This window comes from Perognathus longimembris, chromosome 2 (assembly GCF_023159225.1).
Source record: "Perognathus longimembris pacificus isolate PPM17 chromosome 2, ASM2315922v1, whole genome shotgun sequence".
NCBI classification, from domain to species: Eukaryota; Metazoa; Chordata; class Mammalia; order Rodentia; family Heteromyidae; genus Perognathus; species Perognathus longimembris.
This window is the reverse complement of record NC_063162.1, coordinates 28,563,862-28,583,460: the sequence shown is the minus strand read 5'-3', so window position 1 is coordinate 28,583,460 and position 19,599 is coordinate 28,563,862. Positions and strand designations below refer to the sequence as shown.

Genomic DNA, 19,599 nt, shown 5'->3' with positions numbered 1-19,599 from the left:
TTTGCAGTAACATAGTACAGTGATTAATTTCTTAAAAATTTGCAGTTTTCAAATACTGAACTCACTTGGAATAATGAACCTTTATGTAATGACAGGTTTTTTTTTTTTTTTTTTTTTACAGATTAAAACTAAACTCTCATATATCTTCCTAGTGTCTTTTGTGGGAATACTAAACATGTTAATGTTGTAAAAGATGACTGAAATGAATAATTGGTCATTATAGGATTTTCCTTATAGTTTACCCTCAATAAAATATCTTCATATAAAATGTCAGCCTATTATTTATAATTAGTAATGAATATTTAAAATATATTGAGTGAGCTTTTATGATATGTAGATTATAAATACAATATATTTCTACTTATCCAGGAATATTGATGCTTGATATTTTGTTCAGTAAACCAGCCCTTTTTTGACATATTAATAATGAATAATACTTTTTTCTTTTTGGATCTAGAGGTACAATCCAGGCCTCATACATGCTAGGAAATGTTCTAACACACGTTGGAATCCCCAGTTCAAGCATAATACATTATATCACAGTTTATATTCAGATCAGTGCTAAGTATATTATGGCATCTTTCCTGTTAACTATGACATTAAATATGAAATCATACATATTAAATGTATTTAAATTTTTATTGAATGCTATTAAAGGAACAGTAAATTTCATTATTCCTTTGAAATTAATCATTTTCACCTGACTAGTTACTAAGAAATGTTTAAATGATCATCTTTATATTGGAAAAAAGTAACCTTGCCTCTTTTATAAGATAGAGGATAAATGAATAAAAAGTAAAAATACATGATATATATATTAAAAAGCATTGTTTCAGTTTGAAATAACTCCTTAAAAACTTAAAAAACTCTTAACAGTATTCAAAACACTTTTTGTATCATATAGTTACTATAGCTATACTATACTATACTATAGCATGATACTATAGTCTCATGCTGTGATCGCTCCCCTAAAAGTTTATACTGAATAGAGGAAACCTTGGGTTGAACAAACAGATATTTTTAACTTTATTCTTTTTGTGTGTATGTGTGTTGAACCTGGGGCTTGAACTGGGGCTTGAACTCAAGCCTAGGCACTGTTCCTGATCTTTTGATCTCAAGCTTAGTGCTCTACCACTTTGAGCCATAGTTCCATTTCCAGCTTTTTTGGTAGTTAATTGGAAATGAGTTTTACGGACTTTTTTGCCTGCGTGTGTAAGTCACTGGTACTTGGCTTAATTTTGTTCCAAGTCTTGACATCAAAAGACATTTTTAAAGTTCCTGCTTCTTAATTTTTAACTGAATGACTCAGTTTTGTGTATTTGTGTTATCTTCCCACCCCGACTGTCTCTTCTTTGTCAGTCTTACTGTACTGATCCTGACCTTGTACTGGAGCTGAAGAATCTCATTGTCATTTTTGCAGATACTTTGCAGGTAGGTGATAACCTCGCATTCAACTAATAGCTCTTTTGACTACAGAATACAGACTAGACACATTTTGTTTTGTTTTGTTTTGTTTTTTTTTTGCCAGTCCTAGGCTTTGGACTCAGAGCCTGAGCACTGTCCCTGGCTTCCTTTTGCTCAAGGCTAGCACTCTGCCACTTGAGCCACAGCGCCACTTCTGGCCATTTTCTATATATGTGGTACTGGGGAATCGAACCCAGGGCTTCATGTATACGAGTCAAGCACTCTTGCCACTAGGCCATATTCCCAGCCCTAGACACATTTTTGTTATTGTAAATTATGGAAGTAAGTTAGCACTAGTAAATATTTACTTATGTATTTGTATCCCCATTGTATAGGACTATTCATACTGGCTCCTTTCTAGTTATGAAGCTTGGGTAGAGCTCAGGAAGTACTGCAATCTTTAAAAAATATTGGCAACTCAAAACAAGATCAGGCATTTTAGAATTTTTTTTTTTTTTTTTGTCTGTCGTGGGGCTTGAATTGACCAACTCAGCGCTGTCCCTGAGCTTTTTTGCTTAAGGCTAGTGCCCTACCACTTTGAGCCATGGCACTACTTTCGGTTTTCTGGTGGTTAACTGGAGATAAGAGTCTCACAAACTTTCCTGTCTAGGCTGGTTTTGAATTGTGATCCTCAGATCTCAGCTTCCTGAGTAGATAGGATTACAGGCATGAGCCATGGGTTCCTGGCTTAGAAATCTTGATATAAACTGTTTGCTTTATCACAAGAGTCTGTTCTTGCATCCTAGAATATTAGTTACTTATTCTAAAAACTTAAGGAGATGATTGTACAAATTGCTTAGGTAAATTATTTATTTTATGGTTTTATATGCATTGTAGTACCATAAAAGAAAAGTTATCCATTGAAAGGACTGAAAGTTAGAAATAGCGAGGTAATACAGAAAATTGAAAGAGGATTTTTTTTTCTGTTTTTCTTGGTTTAAAGATAGGAGACAATTTAACATGTTTAGGGAGAAGAAAGGAACTTGAAGTTGAAGACAAAATGGAATGAGTAGGAAAATCCATGGAAGAGTTCTCACAGAAGGAGATAAAATGAAGGATGGAATTAAGAACAAGATTTGGGGATAAACCTTGGAGATGACAAAGGAAAGCTCTGCTAGTTGAGAGAAAATATCTTTTGTTAATATGGTAGCATTTCAGTGAACTTAAGAGTTGGAAAGGAATGAAGAAATGAGGTTTGAAAGACAGATGCAAATTTTCTTTATAAGAAAAAGTATACATGTAGATTACTAATCTTGAATTTTTTCTTCCATCATGACTCCTAATTCTTTTGGAAGTTAGCACTATAATCTTCACAGAAAAGAGAAGAAATGGAAAAATTACTCAAGCCCCATTACATTCTTTCTAGACATCTTTCTTATTTAATTAAATCAAGTAGAAAGTTAAAAGGATATTTGTTCCTGTGTTTTGCTAATGGCATACATGTAATCTGGTAATCTCCTTCAGATGATTATTCAGTATTGTCAACGTTATTTTATGAGTTAAAAAAACACACATTTAACTGCTTGTTGTTTTGTCCATAATTTTTGGTATTTTAGGGTTATGGCTTTTCAGTGAATCGACTCTTTGATCTTTTATTTGAAATAAGAGATCAGTACAATGAAACATTGCTTAAGAAATGGGCTGGAGTTTTCAGGTGAGTATAAGCCATGTGCCTCTAATGTAAAGAATAATTAACTAATTGATTTTGCCTATAGTAAGAAAATGTCTATAATTATTTTTATGGTAAAATGCATAGAACTTACCATTTAAAATATAGTTTAGTGGTATTAACCACAATCTCATTGTTGTAACCATTGCCACTATCTATTCCTCCAGAACTTTTTCTTGCCCAAAAAACCTTCTGTACCCACTTAATAATAACTCCTATCTCCTCCTTTGTCTAGACTCTGTCAATCAATATTATATTTTTTCTCTAAAATGTGATTATATCAGGTACCTCATATAACTGGAATCATACACTGTGTTTTGTTTTTTTAAATCTGGATCATTTTATTTAGCATCATGATATCAAGGCTCATTTATGTTGTCATGTGTGATAATTTATCCTATTTATATTCCTTCCTTCCATTCATCTATCCATCATCTATCCTCTATCACATTTTGTTTCTTCATCTTTATTAGGCAGTACTGGAGTTTGAACTCATGGCTTTGCACTTGCCAGGCAAGCATTCTACCTTTTGAGCCATACCACTTGCCCTCTCCATCCATTTACTCATGGAAATTTAAATTGTTTCTGCTGGCTGTTAGGAGGGCTCTTGGTATGAGCATGAGTGGATATGTATTTGTTTGAGTCCCCATTTGCAAATCTTTTGGGGCTTATACCCAGAAACAGAATGTTGGATGATACGGAAAAAATACTTTTCACTTTTTGAGGAACTGCTGTAGTTCTTACCGACACCCAGCATGGTTTTGTTTTTATATCCAGTAGTGAGTTTGCTGATCATATGGTTGATCTGTTTTCAGTTTTTCCCATGTTGTTCTTCTGAACTGTTTCTAAAATGATTACACTTATTTACATTTAAAGTCACATTCTTGCCAATACTTACCTTTCTTTTTTAATGATGCCAGGTGATTTCATTGTGTTTTCAGTTTATACATCCATGGCGATTAGTCATGGTAAGCATTTTTTTAATAAATTATTTTGCCATTTCCTTGTCTGTTCAGGTCCTTTGCCATTTTTAATCTGGTGTCTTACTTTCTTGCTGTTGAGTTACTTGAGATACATACATACATACACATACACACACATATTTGCCTGTTGTAGGGCTTGAACTCAGGGTCTGGGGGTTATAGCTGAGCTTTTTTGCTGAAGGTTAGCCTTCTACCACTTTAAGCCACACCTCTACTCCCAGTTTTCTGGTGGTTAGTTGGAAATTAGAATCTCACAGACTTTCCTGCCTGGTCTGGCTTCAAACTGCGATACTCATATCTCAGCCTTCTGAGTAGCTGTGACTACAGGTGTGAGCCACCAGTGCCTGGCCCTTAGATATATTTTATCCTTTATCAGATATATCAGGTATATATTGACAAGTATTTCTTCTCAATTTGTATATTGTTTCTTCGCTCTGTCGTTGTTTCTTGTGTTGCATTTTAGCTTGACACTGTCTCATTTATTCTGTTTTTACAGCATATTTTGGGAGTTGGAGAAAAAAAATCGTTGCCCATACCAATATTGTGGAACTATTTTCTTTCCTTGATTGCTTAACTCTAGTATGGTGTTTGCACAGAATAGGAACTTTTTTAAAAAAATAGAATTTTGCCTAACATATGAAACTGTAACCTCTCTGTACATCAGTTTGATAATAATTTTTTTTAAATAGCTGAATAAGGGCATAGAAAATGCAACAACATTTACAAGTAAAGAATGATATTCATTCCAAAGTATGATTTAATAAATTCAGGCTAATATTGTCATTTAACATAAAGTCTAGGAAGATTTACTTATTTCTACCTCCTACCCTCATAATCAGGTCTTCTGATTATCTTCTTCAATCTTTTCAAAGCAAAATTAATATCTGACATGTTCCCACATGTCTCTTCAGTTCTCAACAGTGTCCCTGACACTGACAAAACTATTGCTCAGTTCTGAATTGTGGCTTATACTGAAGAAATGTAGGACCTAAAGGATGGAGATATTAATTATCCTAGTCATATTGCTAGAACTGAAAAAACTGTATTAAAATTTAAGATTTACACTTGACTCTATGGTTCAAGATATTGCATAATTAAACACAAAATAATGCTTTTATTGATACTTAGAATTCTGTCAAAATTATGGTAATGAATATTTGTGAGTGAGGGTACAATGTGTTACATTATTATCAGAAAGATACCTGGTTACTTATGTTTTAGCTAAAATGCACTACCTTAAATTCTCAATTTGAGTAATGTTCTAAACTTTTATTAGAAAATTAAAATAAAGAAAAAATGTTGCAAAAATAGAAAAAAATAGAATTTGGTTCTATAAACAGACCATTTTAAGATTGTATTAATGTTTTAGATATTAATGTCTCATTCATTAAATTATCTGTTTTTATTAGTAAGTGATTTCCTGGCAGTTGTATAAAGGAATATTTTATGGTCTTCTGGTACTTTTTTTCTTGTACATTGCCTTTTAACCTTTTGATTTCTTTTTAAACACTACTAAGAGTGAAATAGAATCATGGGAGATTCTCATTCTATTTTAAGCAAGAAGAGTGTTTTTTAAAATTACTTTGTATGCAACCATGAATTAAACTCATGTCTTTATTTATAGCCTTTCATTAAGACCTTAGAATATTTTTTGCTGGATATAATTTACTATCTGAACCATATCTTTCTCTTGTATTCATTACTTCAGTAAGTGTCTCCTTTGTCCATTTATCCCAACTTTTTTTTTTTGGCCAGTCCTTTGGCTTGAACTCAGGGACTGAACACTGTCCCTGGCTTCTTTTTGCTCAAGGCTAGCACCCTGCCACTTGAGCCACAGGGCCACTTCTGGCTTTTTCTGTACATGTGGTGCTGAGGAATCGAACTCAGGGCTTGATGTATGCGAGGCAAGCACTCTACCACTAGGCCATATTTCCAGCCCCCATTTATCCCATCTAGAAACCACAAGTTTATCATGATTATCTTTTCCCTCACAATATTATTTAATTTTAAGTCCTATACTATTTCCTAAAAGCTCTTATCCTGTGTTGCATGTACAGTGCCTTAGACATTTCTAATTTCACTGTAGTATAAGAAGCAATTAAGCTATAAGTTTCTTAGCTGTAAGCAGATAATCTCACAAACCTAATGAATTATTTGATTATATGGTAGAAAAAAAAGCTCTTGTCTATGCTGCTTCCTTTCTGCTTCTTTTACCACAGCTTTAATTCAAATCCTCATCTCCTTTTATTTAAATTATTATTCAGTTTTTCTAACTAGCCTCTCTGTGTTCTTTATTAGCCTTTTTCCAATTTGTTCTGCACAGAGTGAAAACGTTTCTGTGATGTTTCCTCTTTTCTTTTTGCCAGTGCTGGGGCTTGTGACTCAGAGCCTGTCCCTGGCTTCTTTTTGCTCAAGGCTAGCACTCTACCTCTCTACCCCTTGAGCCACAGTGCCACTTCTGGCTTTTTCTGTTTATGTGGTACTGAGGAATCAAACTCAGGGCTTCATGCATGCTAAAAGCACTCTACCGCCAAGCCACATTCCCCAGCCCCTGATGTTTCCTCTTTTGTCATAGAAATTACTCTAGAATAAGATTTAGATACCTCAGTTTGTTCACCTACCCGACTTTATCTTCCATCCACCATATGTCTCATCAGTTTTGTACTCTTGAGTATGTGCTTTTAGGAATACTGCAGGATATGTTCTTTTATGCCTGGCAGCATTCAAGCCTTTCACTCCTTCAAGCCTGTGAGCCATATAAGGCTCTCATAATCATTCGGTACCAACAGGTATGCTTTCTTAAATGGTTCTTGTCAGCTGCCTGTATTGATAGTTTTTTATGGCCTATAAATAATGTTGTAAATATCCAAATGACCCTTTGTAGAAAAGATTCCCCACTCCTGCCTTAGGCCTTTGTACCTGTGTTCCTTCTGTGCAAAGTAATGTCTTCCCGCATTCTCTTCAGAAATGTCTCTTTTCATCTTTCAAGCCCCTACAGACTGCATATCTTCTCAGTCAAACTTTCTTTGAGATATTTCTTCACCTATTTTGATAGTTCCTCCTCTGTCATGATTTTTTTTCTGTCATGATTTTTATTTGCTTGTTTGTTTTTTTTTAGATTTATTTTCTTTTTTATTATTACTAGCTCACATTATTTATATAGTTGGGGATTTCATTGTTATATTTACACATACTTGTCATTTCAGTTCATAGCTTAGTGACCAAAATTAGTCATGTGGTTCTCCCTAACTTTAAGAGGGTGAGGTAGGAGAGCACATGGATGTATGATAAATAGCTAATGTCTCTACCTCACTATGTATAAAATATCTTTTCTAGTCAGTACTTTAAGAGAGAGTAAAGAGAATGCTTATAGTCTAATGTGGAAGAGAGAAGACAGAGAAGCATTTAGAAAACTGTCCCTCTCAAGAGGTTAGATATGTTTGTAGTGAGCTTGTTCAGGCTATATAATGTTAAAAAGTATTCAATATAGAAATTTAGAAACAAAGTACTAAGAGGAAGTAAAGCTTGTAGAAAGAGAAGAGTTGAATATGAATTTCAAGGGGTAAGAGTAATATTTGGTAGTGAAGTTTAGAATTCTGGATGACTAGTGTTTTCCAGTTTGGAAATAAATGACCAAAGATGCTTTTGTACAGGTTTAGTTTTCAAAGATAATATTTTACAACACTAATGATATACTTATAATGATATGATTTCAATTCTCCTTTCTTAACAGGGACATTTTTGAAGAAGATAATTACAGCCCTATCCCTATTGTCAATGAAGAAGAATATAAAATAGTCATCAGTAAATTTCCTTTCCAAGATCCAGATCTTGAAAAGGTATAAGATAGTCTTTAATATAAAGATTCTTGTAAAAACAAATTTATGATCTTTGTTACTACATAATATGAACCTGACATTGTAGGGAAGAGTTACTTTGAGGGTAGCTTTTATTGCATCACTTGAGAAAACTAATTATATTTTAAGTTTAAAGATTATGTGATTGTTCCTACTATTACTCTTTTTAGAGAAGGGACTTTTCTGGGGGATACTAAAAGCAGCTATTCCTAATGTTAGGTGGATTCCAAAGGCAAGTGTTAATGTTGGGTGGATTCCAAATTAGATAGATGAAATACTGAACAGATTACAGAAATGAGTGTATTTTAGGAAAAGGAAGGAAAAAATTGAAATATTTATCACCATAGAAGATCTTATTTTGTGTTTTTAAGAAGTATATTTCTCTAAAATATTTCTTTAGTTCAAGTACTATATGAAGGCTGTATGCCTGCAGATTTCTTCTAGTAACAGGAATGTTTGTTTTTTGAAGATGCTGAACAAAAAGTAGAGAAAGGAATAGATCATCATGGAGACTATTCTAGAGTACACTCATGTGCACATGTATGTATACATATACACAATAATGAATGATTGCACATATCCAGGCTCTCTGGGCAGCAGGAAAACTAGGAGAGTTTTTCAGTTACCCTGTTGGTTTCCTGAACAGGGGCTACAAACATGGGAACATGACTTTATGATTATTTAGGGAGCTAGAATATTGGGGTTGGTAATTATTTGCACATGAGGAATAATTGTCCTATGTGGTGGCAATATTCACCAGATGATAAGAAACACAAGATGAACAGGTTAAAATTAAGTAAGTTAGTTTTATTCATTCATTTATTTATTGTGCCAGTACTGGAGCTTGAAATCAAGGCTTTGTGAGCTCTTTCAGCTTTCTTCCACTAAGGACTTGTTCTTTGCCACTTGAGCAATGCCTCCAGTCCAGCATTTTTTGCAGATGAATTGGAGATAAGAGTTTTCAGATTTTATCTGCCAGGGCTGGGTTTGAACCTTGATCCTCAGATCTCAGCTTACTAAGTAACTAGGGTTACCACCAGTGCCCAGCTTTGAGGAGCAGGTTTAGAAGAAAAAGACAATAATTTCACTGTGGGATCTATTATGTCTGAAATGGTATAAAGAAATTGAAGCATCTAGTGGGTAATATAGATACTAGATACTATATAGATATAGATACTATATAGATACTAGATATATGGATTTGGATTTCAAGGGAAAGACTTGTTAAATATAAATTTGGGAGATATTGGCATTTTCATGGTGATTGAAGTCAACTAAGAGTTTCTGAAATCATCTAAGACGTGTATATCCAGTAAGAAGTGAAAATTTAGGATACAACCTAAGTCACTGTAATAATTAAAGGATAACTAGGGGAAGAGGAATAGAGCAGGTAGAAAAAGATAGAAGGAAAGGCATTATGTAGCAGAATAGCAAAGAAGGACAATCAGTTAAGAAGCTAGAGAGAGCCAGCTATGTCAGATAAGCCAAAGGATTCAGGTAACATGAAAAGTTGAAAGACACTGGATTTAACAACTAGCTCAACTGTGACGTGGATGAGGGTACTCTCACTGATTGAAGAAGGTTGCCGTGAATGTCAACATAGAGGTGTACCTTAGACTTCATAAATTATAATGGGCTTTAGGATTAAAATTATGGAAGATCTTTTAATTTTTGGAGAATATGATTTTCAAGTGGATATAACTGATAAAGTTTAGCCAAGGAGCACACTGTGAACACACTATAGTAAGGTTTGATGATATAGTCATAACAGAAAGCTGCCTAAGATGTATTCTAGGAGTTATAGAATAATATTGAATAGCCATCAAGCCTTCAGTAACAGAGCCTCCAACTTTCATGGCCCTGACTTCTTTTATTATAGATAACAAAGAAGAAAATAACTAGGCATCTCCTCTACAATGCTCATGATCAAAATACCAAAATATATTGATATGTGCTGTCTCTTCTTGATAGAAGTGTAGTAATATGATTTTAATCAGCATAGAGTTAAATTGCTATGCATTTCTCATAAATATTCTGGATTTGTTTAAGGTACAAGAAATAAAGCAAAAATATAACAAACAATAAAATTGTCCTTTTTCTTTTGAGAAGACAGCATCTCTGTAGCTCAGGCTGGTCTCAATGTCATCATAGTTCTACTGGGATTATAGGAATGTGCCATTGTTCCTGGCAACAATAGAATACTTGATATTGTTATTTACTATTGCTTTGAGTGTGAAATAAATTTAACATTTACATTTTAAGTGATTATGTCCTTTTTTCCCCTAAAATTTCAAAATAATATTTTTCCCTTTCTCTTTCTACAGCAATCTTTCCCCAAGAAATTCCCCATGTCTCAGTCAGTGCCTCATATTTATATTCAAGTTAAAGAATTTATTTATGCCAGCCTTAAATTTTCAGAGTCCTTACACCGAAGGTAAGTTTACTAATAGAGATGTACCTTTATCATTACTTCTTTTTGGTTGTTGGTGGTGGTGGTTGTGGGGCTTGAACTCAGGGCCTGGGTACTGTCCCTGAACCTCTTAAGGCTAGTGTTGTACTACTTGAGACACAGCACCACTTCTGGTTTTTGAGTGGTTACTTAGAGATAAGAGTCTCATGGGGACTTTTCTGCCAGGGCTGATTTTGAACCACAATCCTCAGATCTTAGCCTCCTGAGTAGCTAAGATTACAGACATGAGCCACCTGTGCCTGGCTATCATAGCTTTTTAAATCAAACACTAAAACTTTATTTTTATGTCTTGACTTCAATGGATTATAATTAATTTCACTATCATAGAAGAGTTTACATAATTAAATTTTTAATGAGTAGAATAAAGAAGATAAAAACAACAGTTAGTTAAAAGACATATATCTGGGTGCCTGTGGCCCACGCCTGTAATCCTACCTACTCAGGAGGCTGGATCTCTGGATCATGGTTCAATGCCAGCCTGGGCAGTAAAGTCAATGAAACTCTTATCTTCAATTAACTACCAAAAAAAAAAAAGCCAAAAGTGGACCTGTGGTTCAAGTGTTAGAGCACTAGCCTCAAGCAGAATAACGTAGGCACAGTGTTAGCACAGTATTGACACAAAAAAAACCTTAACATATAATCTAAATTTACTTCAGATGATCAGTTTTCATATTGTGTTTAAGTGTATTTTGGAGTTGAGAATCTTAGAAGTAGAAGATACTTAGGAGCTTTTATAGTACAAGTGTGTTTTTGGAGATTAATTTGTTTTGTTTTGTTTTGAGACAGGTTTGTTTTTTTTTTTAATCACAGATTTCCCCTGCCTCATAATTCTCTTGATTCAGCCTTCTGAGTGCTGGGATTATAGCCATGCACCACCATGCCTGGTTTAGTTTCCTTTTTATATATGAACAGAAGGGCCTGAAACTGAAATGACTTAATGAAGAAACTTTATAATGTCACAGTTACTTAGTTGTGGAGGCAGAATATGCACTCTAATGTGGTCCATACGAGATTTTCAGTCTTTATAAGGAGTTGAGCTATAAAATGTTTTAGGAAATCAATTATGTATTAAAATTTAATTGTTGTAAAACATTATGTAAAAATTAGGAATTATACAAGATATAAAAGAAGACATGTGTGGATAGGATTTCTTTCTCTGCTTATGAAGAAAAAGTGTGCATTGACTCAATATTTAATGAAGTACAGAGAAATTAGCCAAAGGGTGTCTGTGATAAATAAATTTTCATCTGAGAAAGACACTGTCCAGGGTGTCTTTAGTACAAATTAGATGTATCAGAGAAGAAACTAGAGGAAGCCAGGCACCAGTGGCTCACACCTGTAACCTAGCTACTCTCAGGAGCCTGAGATCTGAGGATGGCAATTAGGAAGCCCACTTGTGAAGGAAAATTCAGTTAACTAGCAAAAAGCCACAAGTGAAGCTGTGGCTCAAATGGCAGAATGCCAACTTTGAGCAAAATATACTAAGGGACAATTCTCTTATCTCTGAGTTCAAGAAACTGGAAAAATTGGCCACTTTCTTCCTTTTATCAGGATGAGTGAATGGTGTGTTCTAGAGACACTTTTATTTTATTTGCCAGTCCTGGGGCTTGAACTCAGAGCCTGGGTACTGTCCCTGAACTTCCTTTGCTCAAGGCTAGCACTCTACCACTTGAGCCACAATGCCACTTCTGGCCTTTTCTGCTTATGTGGTGCTGAGGAATTGAACTCAGGGCTTCATGCATGCTAGGCAAGAACTCTACCACTAAGCCACATTCCCAGCCTGGAACACGATTGACAGATTAGGAAGTTTCCTGTCAGCGTTTGATGTCAGGTGACTGAAACCCTACTGATGGTGTGCTTATTTCCTAGAAAATCTTGTTTCTAGATATAAGCTATAAGAGGGAAGTATTCACCGATAAGCAATAGAACATGAACTTAGCATGGGCAAGACCCTGGGTTTGAGCTCAAGACTAAAGCCAAAACAACAACGAAGTGTGTGTGTTGTATACATGTATGTAGCTGCATTAAAACAAAGAACAAGTAGCAGTGAGCAGTATTCATGGTTTGACAGATCTTGTTATAGCTGCATTTTCAATAAATAATTACTTTAAAATACATATTAGTGACATTTGTGCTTCATAGTTTTTTAAGACTATGTCCAAGAAATTGTTATTTACCTAATTTGAAGACCTAGGAGAAAAGAATAAGATTTTCAAGTGCTACTTTAGCAGTCTTTGGGATGCTGAGAAACTATAGGTGTTTTGTATCAAATTGAAATTAGTATAAGGTAATCTATTGCTTTAGATACCTGCTTAAAATCTCAGTGTGTATGGATACTTTAGTTATATTAAACCTGGTAATTATATCTAGAAGGGACACCAGTTTTTATTTTAAAAGTAGCTTTTAGTAACTGGTCCTGGTGGCTCACACCTGTAAATCTTAGCTACTTAGGAAGCTGAGCTCTGAGAATCGCAATTTGAAGCCAGCCCAGGAAGAAAAGTCTTGTGAGACTCTTATCTTCAACTAACCACTCAAAAACCAGAGGTAGAGCTGTGACTCAAAGTGGTAGAGAGCTAGCCTTGAGCAAAAGAGCTCAGGGACAGCTCCCAGGCCCAGAGTTAACCCCCCTGACAGGCTCCTGCCCCCCAAAAAGGTAGCATTTAGTTATTATTATGTATGAATTATCTTGGAAAGTAGCTGTCCTAGAATGGAGTCATAATTTAAGAATAATTTTATTTTCTTATACTAAGTATATCATGTTTCTTTTGTATTGATTACTTTGGTGAATATTCTAGTTTGGAAAATTTTCCTTTTTGCGTTAAGTTTATGATTTATTAAGTATGTGGTTACAGTTTATTTAGAGATGTAAAGCCATAACTTAGAACACATTTTTTAGTAAATTTGTGCTAAATTATTTAGAATATTAACTATGTTTGGGGAGGGGAGTAATGTCAATTTTTGTTTTTTAGCTCAACAGAAATAGATGATATGCTCAGGAAATCAACAAATTTGCTGCTGACCAGAACTTTGAATAGCTGTCTACTGAACCTAATTAGAAAACCTCATATTGGTTTGGCAGAGGTAGGCTAAGAAGAAGTACATAGTTAAATATCTTAGTTTATGAAAAAATTAGTGTGATTGCTGAATATCATCCTATAAAATGGTTTTGTTAAATTTATTAACATAAGCATATTTTTAGAATTAAAGCATTATTGTAGATCAAGACATGTGAAGGGAAAGGGTATATATGGGGAGCCAAAGCTAGTTGAAGATAGAAGAACATGTATTTAGACTTCTTATTGCTAGACTTTACATGGAAAACCCAAATCCTTGTTTTTTACTTGCTCCATGTATAAGATTTGAAAAATGCCATGAAAAGTTATTGGAAAAATAAGCCAGATGCCAGCGGCTCATGCCTGTAATCCTAGCTAATGAGATCTGAGGATCATGGTTTGAAGCCAGGAAAGTCCCTAAGACCCCTGTCTCCAGTTAACCACCAAAAATGCCAGATGTGGAACTGTGGCTCAGGGACAGTTCCCAAACCCTAAGTTGAAGCCCCAGGACAAGCACGTGTGTGCCTGTGTGAGTGAGCACATGTGCACGCGCACGCGCACATACACAATAATGATGGGGTCTACACACACACACATTAAAACATTATAATTTATAAGCACTGTTTGCAATAGACTTTTCAAATCAGATAGCATTTTATCCCATACTGCAATAAGTATGCTAATAATCCTGTTTTTCAAAATCAAGTGGTTTGCATCTGTGTGATGTTTTTTTCCTTCCATTTTTTCCCTTTATTGTCAAAGTGAAGTACAGAGGGGTTACAGGTTCATGTGTAAGGGAGTGAATACATTTCTTGTTCAGCTTGTTACCTCCTCCCTCATTTTCTCCCGCCCCCCTTTCCCCCTCCCCCTCTTCCCCCCATGAGTTGTATAGCTGGTTTACACCAAATGGTTTTGCAAGTATTACTTTTGGAATGGTTTGTCTTTTATCCTTTGTCTCTTGATTTTGGTATTCCCTTTCCCTTCCCTAGTTCTAATACACATATATACTATATCCAGGGTACTAAGATCAGATACAGTGGTAGCAGGGGTAAAACCACAGGAGGGGAATACGAGAGAAAAAAAAAAGGGTATGGTTTCACATGGCATGTTGAAAATAGTTACAACAATGATATAATACTTGTTTCCATAACATGGAGTTGATTTCACTTAGCATCATCTTATGTGTTCATAAGGGCATAACTATTGGGCTCTTGTGATCCTCTGCTGTGACTAGCCTAAACCTGTGCTAATTATTCCCTATGAGGGAAACCATAGAGTCCGTGTTTCTTTCAGTCTGGCTCACTTCACTTAGTATGATTTTTCCCAAGTCCTTCCATTTCCTTACAAATGGGGCAATGTCATTCTTTCTGATAGAAACATAGAATTCTATTGTGTATATGTACCACATTTTCCTGATCCACTCGTCTACTGAGGGACATCTGGGTTGGTTCCATATTTTAGCAATTACAAAGTGTGCTGCGATGAACATAGTTGTGCCGGTGGCTTTAGTGTAGTCTTACTTTGTGATGTGTTCTTTACCAAATATATTTTGTGTTTTCTAGCTTGTGCAAATCATCATAAACACAACACACCTTGAACAAGCTTGTAAATACCTGGAGGATTTTATAACTAACATTACAAATATTTCTCAAGAAACTGTTCATACCACAAGACTTTATGGACTTTCTACTTTTAAGGTATGTAAAAACGTGACCAAAATTTTCAGTTTAGCTGTTATAAGTATATTTTATAAGATTAAAAGACAAATTTTATTATTTGCACAATTTCCTTATGTTTCTAAATTTTGAGAATTAGAGATAATTCTTGCCCAAGGTAGCAGATAAATATCAATTTCATTTTGGTAGTTTTAAGTCTCTTATTAAATTGGAGAAAATATACTGATTTTCTATGCTGTATTACATTTTGTTCATTTTTTGACAATAATAGTAGTGTTGAATGAGACTGACTGAATTTCTGTTAATATTCCATATATATTTAAATAGGTTTATATGTATATGTTTGTGAAATAAAAGTGTAAGAAAAATTAAGTAGTAAAGTAAGTAAGCAAATGTAAGTTTTTCATCCTTTATTGGCTCTGATCTGAAGAAAACTAAATATTACTCCATATCATTAGTCTTCCTTTTTCTAGATGAAAAATTTTCTTTACAACACAATGGGATATAATAAGATTAATTAGTGGTTGCTTTAGGAGGAATGTAAGATAAAACAACATTTATTTTATTATTTACTTTATTAATTATTATTGATTTAGAGTCATATAAATGAGACACTAGTTGTGTTAGGTTTTTGTTGCTGAGAAGTAATTTAAAGGAGAAAGGTTTATTTGGCTCATGTTTCAGAAGTTAGGATCCAAGGATGTTTTAGCCTCATTGCTGTGTATTGGAATGAAATTTTCAGCTTACTTTCTGGCAGTGGGGAAGCAGAGCACATTGTGCTGACAAGCTTCTTCCTTTGTCTACTTTTGTCCCATCTGGGCCTCCAGCCTGTATGATGGTGCCACCCACATTCAGGGTGACTCTGACTCCTCTCAGTTACTGTTCCACGTGCCAGTTGTCTCTGGAAATGCTCTTTCACACATACACAGAGTGTGGCTTATTAATTCCCTAGGTCTCTCAACCCTATCTTGTTGGCAATCAAGATTAATCATCACATTGGTAGTCTTCCATTAAACTAATGGTAAATACTTTCTGACCCATTATCTGTAAAATAAGCTTACTAGTTTAGCCTCATAGCAATTTCTAAAAGTTTTCTATTAAAAGGAATAGTTGTCTTTCTATCTTCCTTTAAGTTACCTAACTTACCTCCTAAAATTATGTGGTAATGATACAAAAATTTTAATTTAGTGTACTTATATTTAGAAATAACTTATTTAATGTTAATACTCTCTCAAACTTTGAAAGTATGAGGTTCACTAGCAACCCTTTGGTCTTAAAAATGATGTCTTAGCTGGATGCCACTGGCTCACGCCTATAATCCTAGCTACTCAGGGGACTGAGATCTGAGGATCACAGTTTGAAGACAGCCCAGGCAAGAAAGTCCATGAGACTCTTATCTCCAGGTAGCAGAGTACTAGCCTTGAACAAAAAAGCTCGGGGACAGCACCCAGGCCCTGAATTCAAGACACACACACACACACACACACCCCAACATGTTTTCTCTTCATATCACACACACACACACACACACACACACACACACACACACCCAACATGTCTTCTCTTCATATCATATATTTGTTCTATGATTCTTGAGCTTATATAATTATTCTGATACATAAGACAAATGCAGAATGATACCAGAGTCTGTGACCTTACACAATTAGTTATTTAAAAAGAGGCATAAAAAGGAGGCATTCATTTATTTAGTAATATATTAGAGTTGTCAGCAGCATTTGTGCTCTGAAATTAGGCTGTTGCCAAGTGACTTCAGCAAGTTTAAAAAATATTAAAGATTATAAAATTCGATTGACAATGTGCTTATTATAATGCATAAAGAAGATAGTTCAGAGCAAATTCACTGTATATCAGTTATGCACTGAGCATTTTATTAGGCCTTCAGGATACAAATACCTATCCCTTCTTCCAAGAAGCTCATAGGAGAAACAACTATAAAAGACACTGAACAGTATCATGTAAGTGCCATAATATAGGAGACTGAAATGTTGGCCCTTTATTTATCCAAGAATCCTTAGCTTTTATATTAGGTTTTTCATAAACTCTTACTGGCCTCTTTGTCCTTATATCCATGCACTACTCTTACCCCAATAAGTGGAGATTTGCTAAGAGTTAGAGTTGTAAGCATATTTAAACGTTAATATTTAATTTCATCTGCTCATTCTATACTTCTTGTTTAAAATATGCATTACCTTGACATCTTGTGTCATCAAATCTTTAAGCAATTTTTAAATTCTTTGTCATATAGACATCATGGCCATGAAGTCTCTACTTGATATTTGCCTAATATACAGCTAATGATTAGACAAGGATTTCCTTAAAGAATTGACATCATTATCTTTCCAATCTGCCAAGTGGCTCTGTTGATGTTGGGGCCTGTTATTCTAGCTACTCAGGAGGCTGAGATCTTAGGATCTAGGTTCAAAGCCAGCCTGGGCAGAAAAGTACCTGTGAGACTCTTATCTCCAGTTAATGATTTAAATCCAGAAGTGGTGCTGTGGCTCAAAGTGGTAGAATGCCAGCCTTGAGCAAAAGAGCTTAGAGACAGTACCCAGGCCCTGAGTTCAAGCCTCATAACCAACAAAAAGGGAAAGAAAGAAAGAAAGAGGAAGAGAGGGAGGAAGGAAGGAGAGAGAAAAGGGAGGGAGGGAAAGAGAGAAAGAGAGAGAGAGAAATGGTGATAATGAGGTTGAGAAGAGAAAGAAGAACTAGGTATGGTGGCTTATGCTTATAATTCCAGATACTTGGGAAGTAGAAATTGGAAAAATTGTGGTTTGAGGCCATTCTGGCCCATCCCAACCAATGGCTAGGTGTGTGGTAGTATGTACTTGTCATTCTAGACTGATACGGGGGAGAATCAGAGTTCTATGACAGTCCAAACAAAAAGTTCATGTAATCCTATCTCAGCAGAAAGAGGTGGATATCCTGGTGCTTGCTTGTCATCCAGCTATATATGGACCAAAAAAAAAAAAAGTGAGACCTATTTCAAAAATAACAAAAGCAAAAGGGCTGGGAGTGTGGCTCAAGTGGTAGAGTAGAGTGGTAGAGTTGTCTGGCAAGCATGAGGCCCAGTATTGCCAAAAAAGAAGGGAGGGAGGTAGAAGAGGGAGTGAGGAAGTGAAAAAGGAAAGAATAACAAGTAAAGAGAGTAGTGCTAGCAAAATAATATTTTCCTGGACTTTAAATAAATAACTAAAATAATAAGAAATAAAGAAGATTGTAAGATAAAATTTGGAATTTTGAGAAACTTTGGTTTATTCTCAACTTTTATAATTGTTTCTTTTTGTTATGTTGGTCCTTTCAGGATGCTCGGCATGCAGCAGAAGGAGAAATATATACCAAGCTTAATCAAAAAATAGATGAATTTGTTCAACTTGCTGATTATGACTGGACAATGTCTGAGCCAGATGGAAGAGCTAGTGGTTATTTGATGGATCTTATTAATTTTTTGAGAAGCATATTTCAAGTATTTACTCATTTGCCTGTAAGTATAAACTATTGCAAAACTTGTGCAAGTTTGTTAACTAACGTTGTATTTTAGGATTTAACTTTAGTCATTTTCACAGATTTTGATAGCTGTAGAATTTGGGGACTACCAATATACACTTTATATGTTATCTCCATGGTAGATAAGTGTACTTATACTGTAATTAAACAATAAGATTCAGTACTAAACACAAATGAAAATTTACCATTTGGAAGTTTTACTACCAGATGGCAACAGAAAATTCGTGTTTAAAATGTTACTTGGATTTTTGCAGACCAAGAAGGTAGAATTCTAGGAATTTAATCTGTGTCTCATAGTGGGAGGAAAGACAAAAACTATAAACATACCCTTTCTTTTAAGTTAATAAGCAGGCAGAAATTGAAATGAGAGAATTAAAATTTGTAAGAGATTATTTACATTAAGATTACGAGCATAAAAGGCAGCAAAAGGAATGTCAGAATTGAAAAGATAAGGAGAGTTCTTGTGCAAGCCAAGATCTGGTGATACTTTGGCACATCAGTTTTTCTTTTGTTCTTCCTTGTATGGAGGAAACAATAATGGAAAAAGGAGATGAAGGAACGTCCTTGGCTTTCTTATGGAATACTTGTAGATCAGGGAAAGAGAACAGAAATGCAATAGACACAGATGTTGGTAACATTCTTATTAAAAAAAAAACTTATACAAGGCACTGCAATTCAAAAAATTAATAGATTAGACTTGACAGAAAAAGTCCCATAGAGGAGCATGTTCAGACTAGAGTTTCATAGAGAAGTCCAGACTGTGGGAAATCACTTTTAATCAGTTCCTTTTCTTTTATCTGAGAGTCTGTAAGCCTTGTAGGAAAGCTATTGTGTTGTTTTAAGACCTTTCTATCTTTTATGGAAATCAGTGTGGTAGCATTGAGATTAAAACCTCTGATGAT

General features: G+C 34.8%; 1 protein-coding gene across 5 annotated transcripts in view; it reads left to right on the top strand.

The window, feature by feature from the left end:
• Exoc6 (exocyst complex component 6) overlaps window positions 1-19,599 on the top strand; it is a 116,778-nt gene that overhangs the window by 52,189 nt on the left and 44,990 nt on the right. For all 5 annotated transcript variants that reach the window (XM_048338685.1, XM_048338690.1, XM_048338689.1 and 2 more), the window contains 7 exons: window positions 1,360-1,431; window positions 3,021-3,118; window positions 7,850-7,955; window positions 10,298-10,407; window positions 13,413-13,524; window positions 15,059-15,193; window positions 18,495-18,674. In XM_048338685.1, coding sequence (XP_048194642.1) covers window positions 1,360-1,431; window positions 3,021-3,118; window positions 7,850-7,955; window positions 10,298-10,407; window positions 13,413-13,524; window positions 15,059-15,193; window positions 18,495-18,674 — 813 coding nt within the window. The remainder of the gene's footprint in view (window positions 1-1,359; window positions 1,432-3,020; window positions 3,119-7,849; window positions 7,956-10,297; window positions 10,408-13,412; window positions 13,525-15,058; window positions 15,194-18,494; window positions 18,675-19,599) is intronic.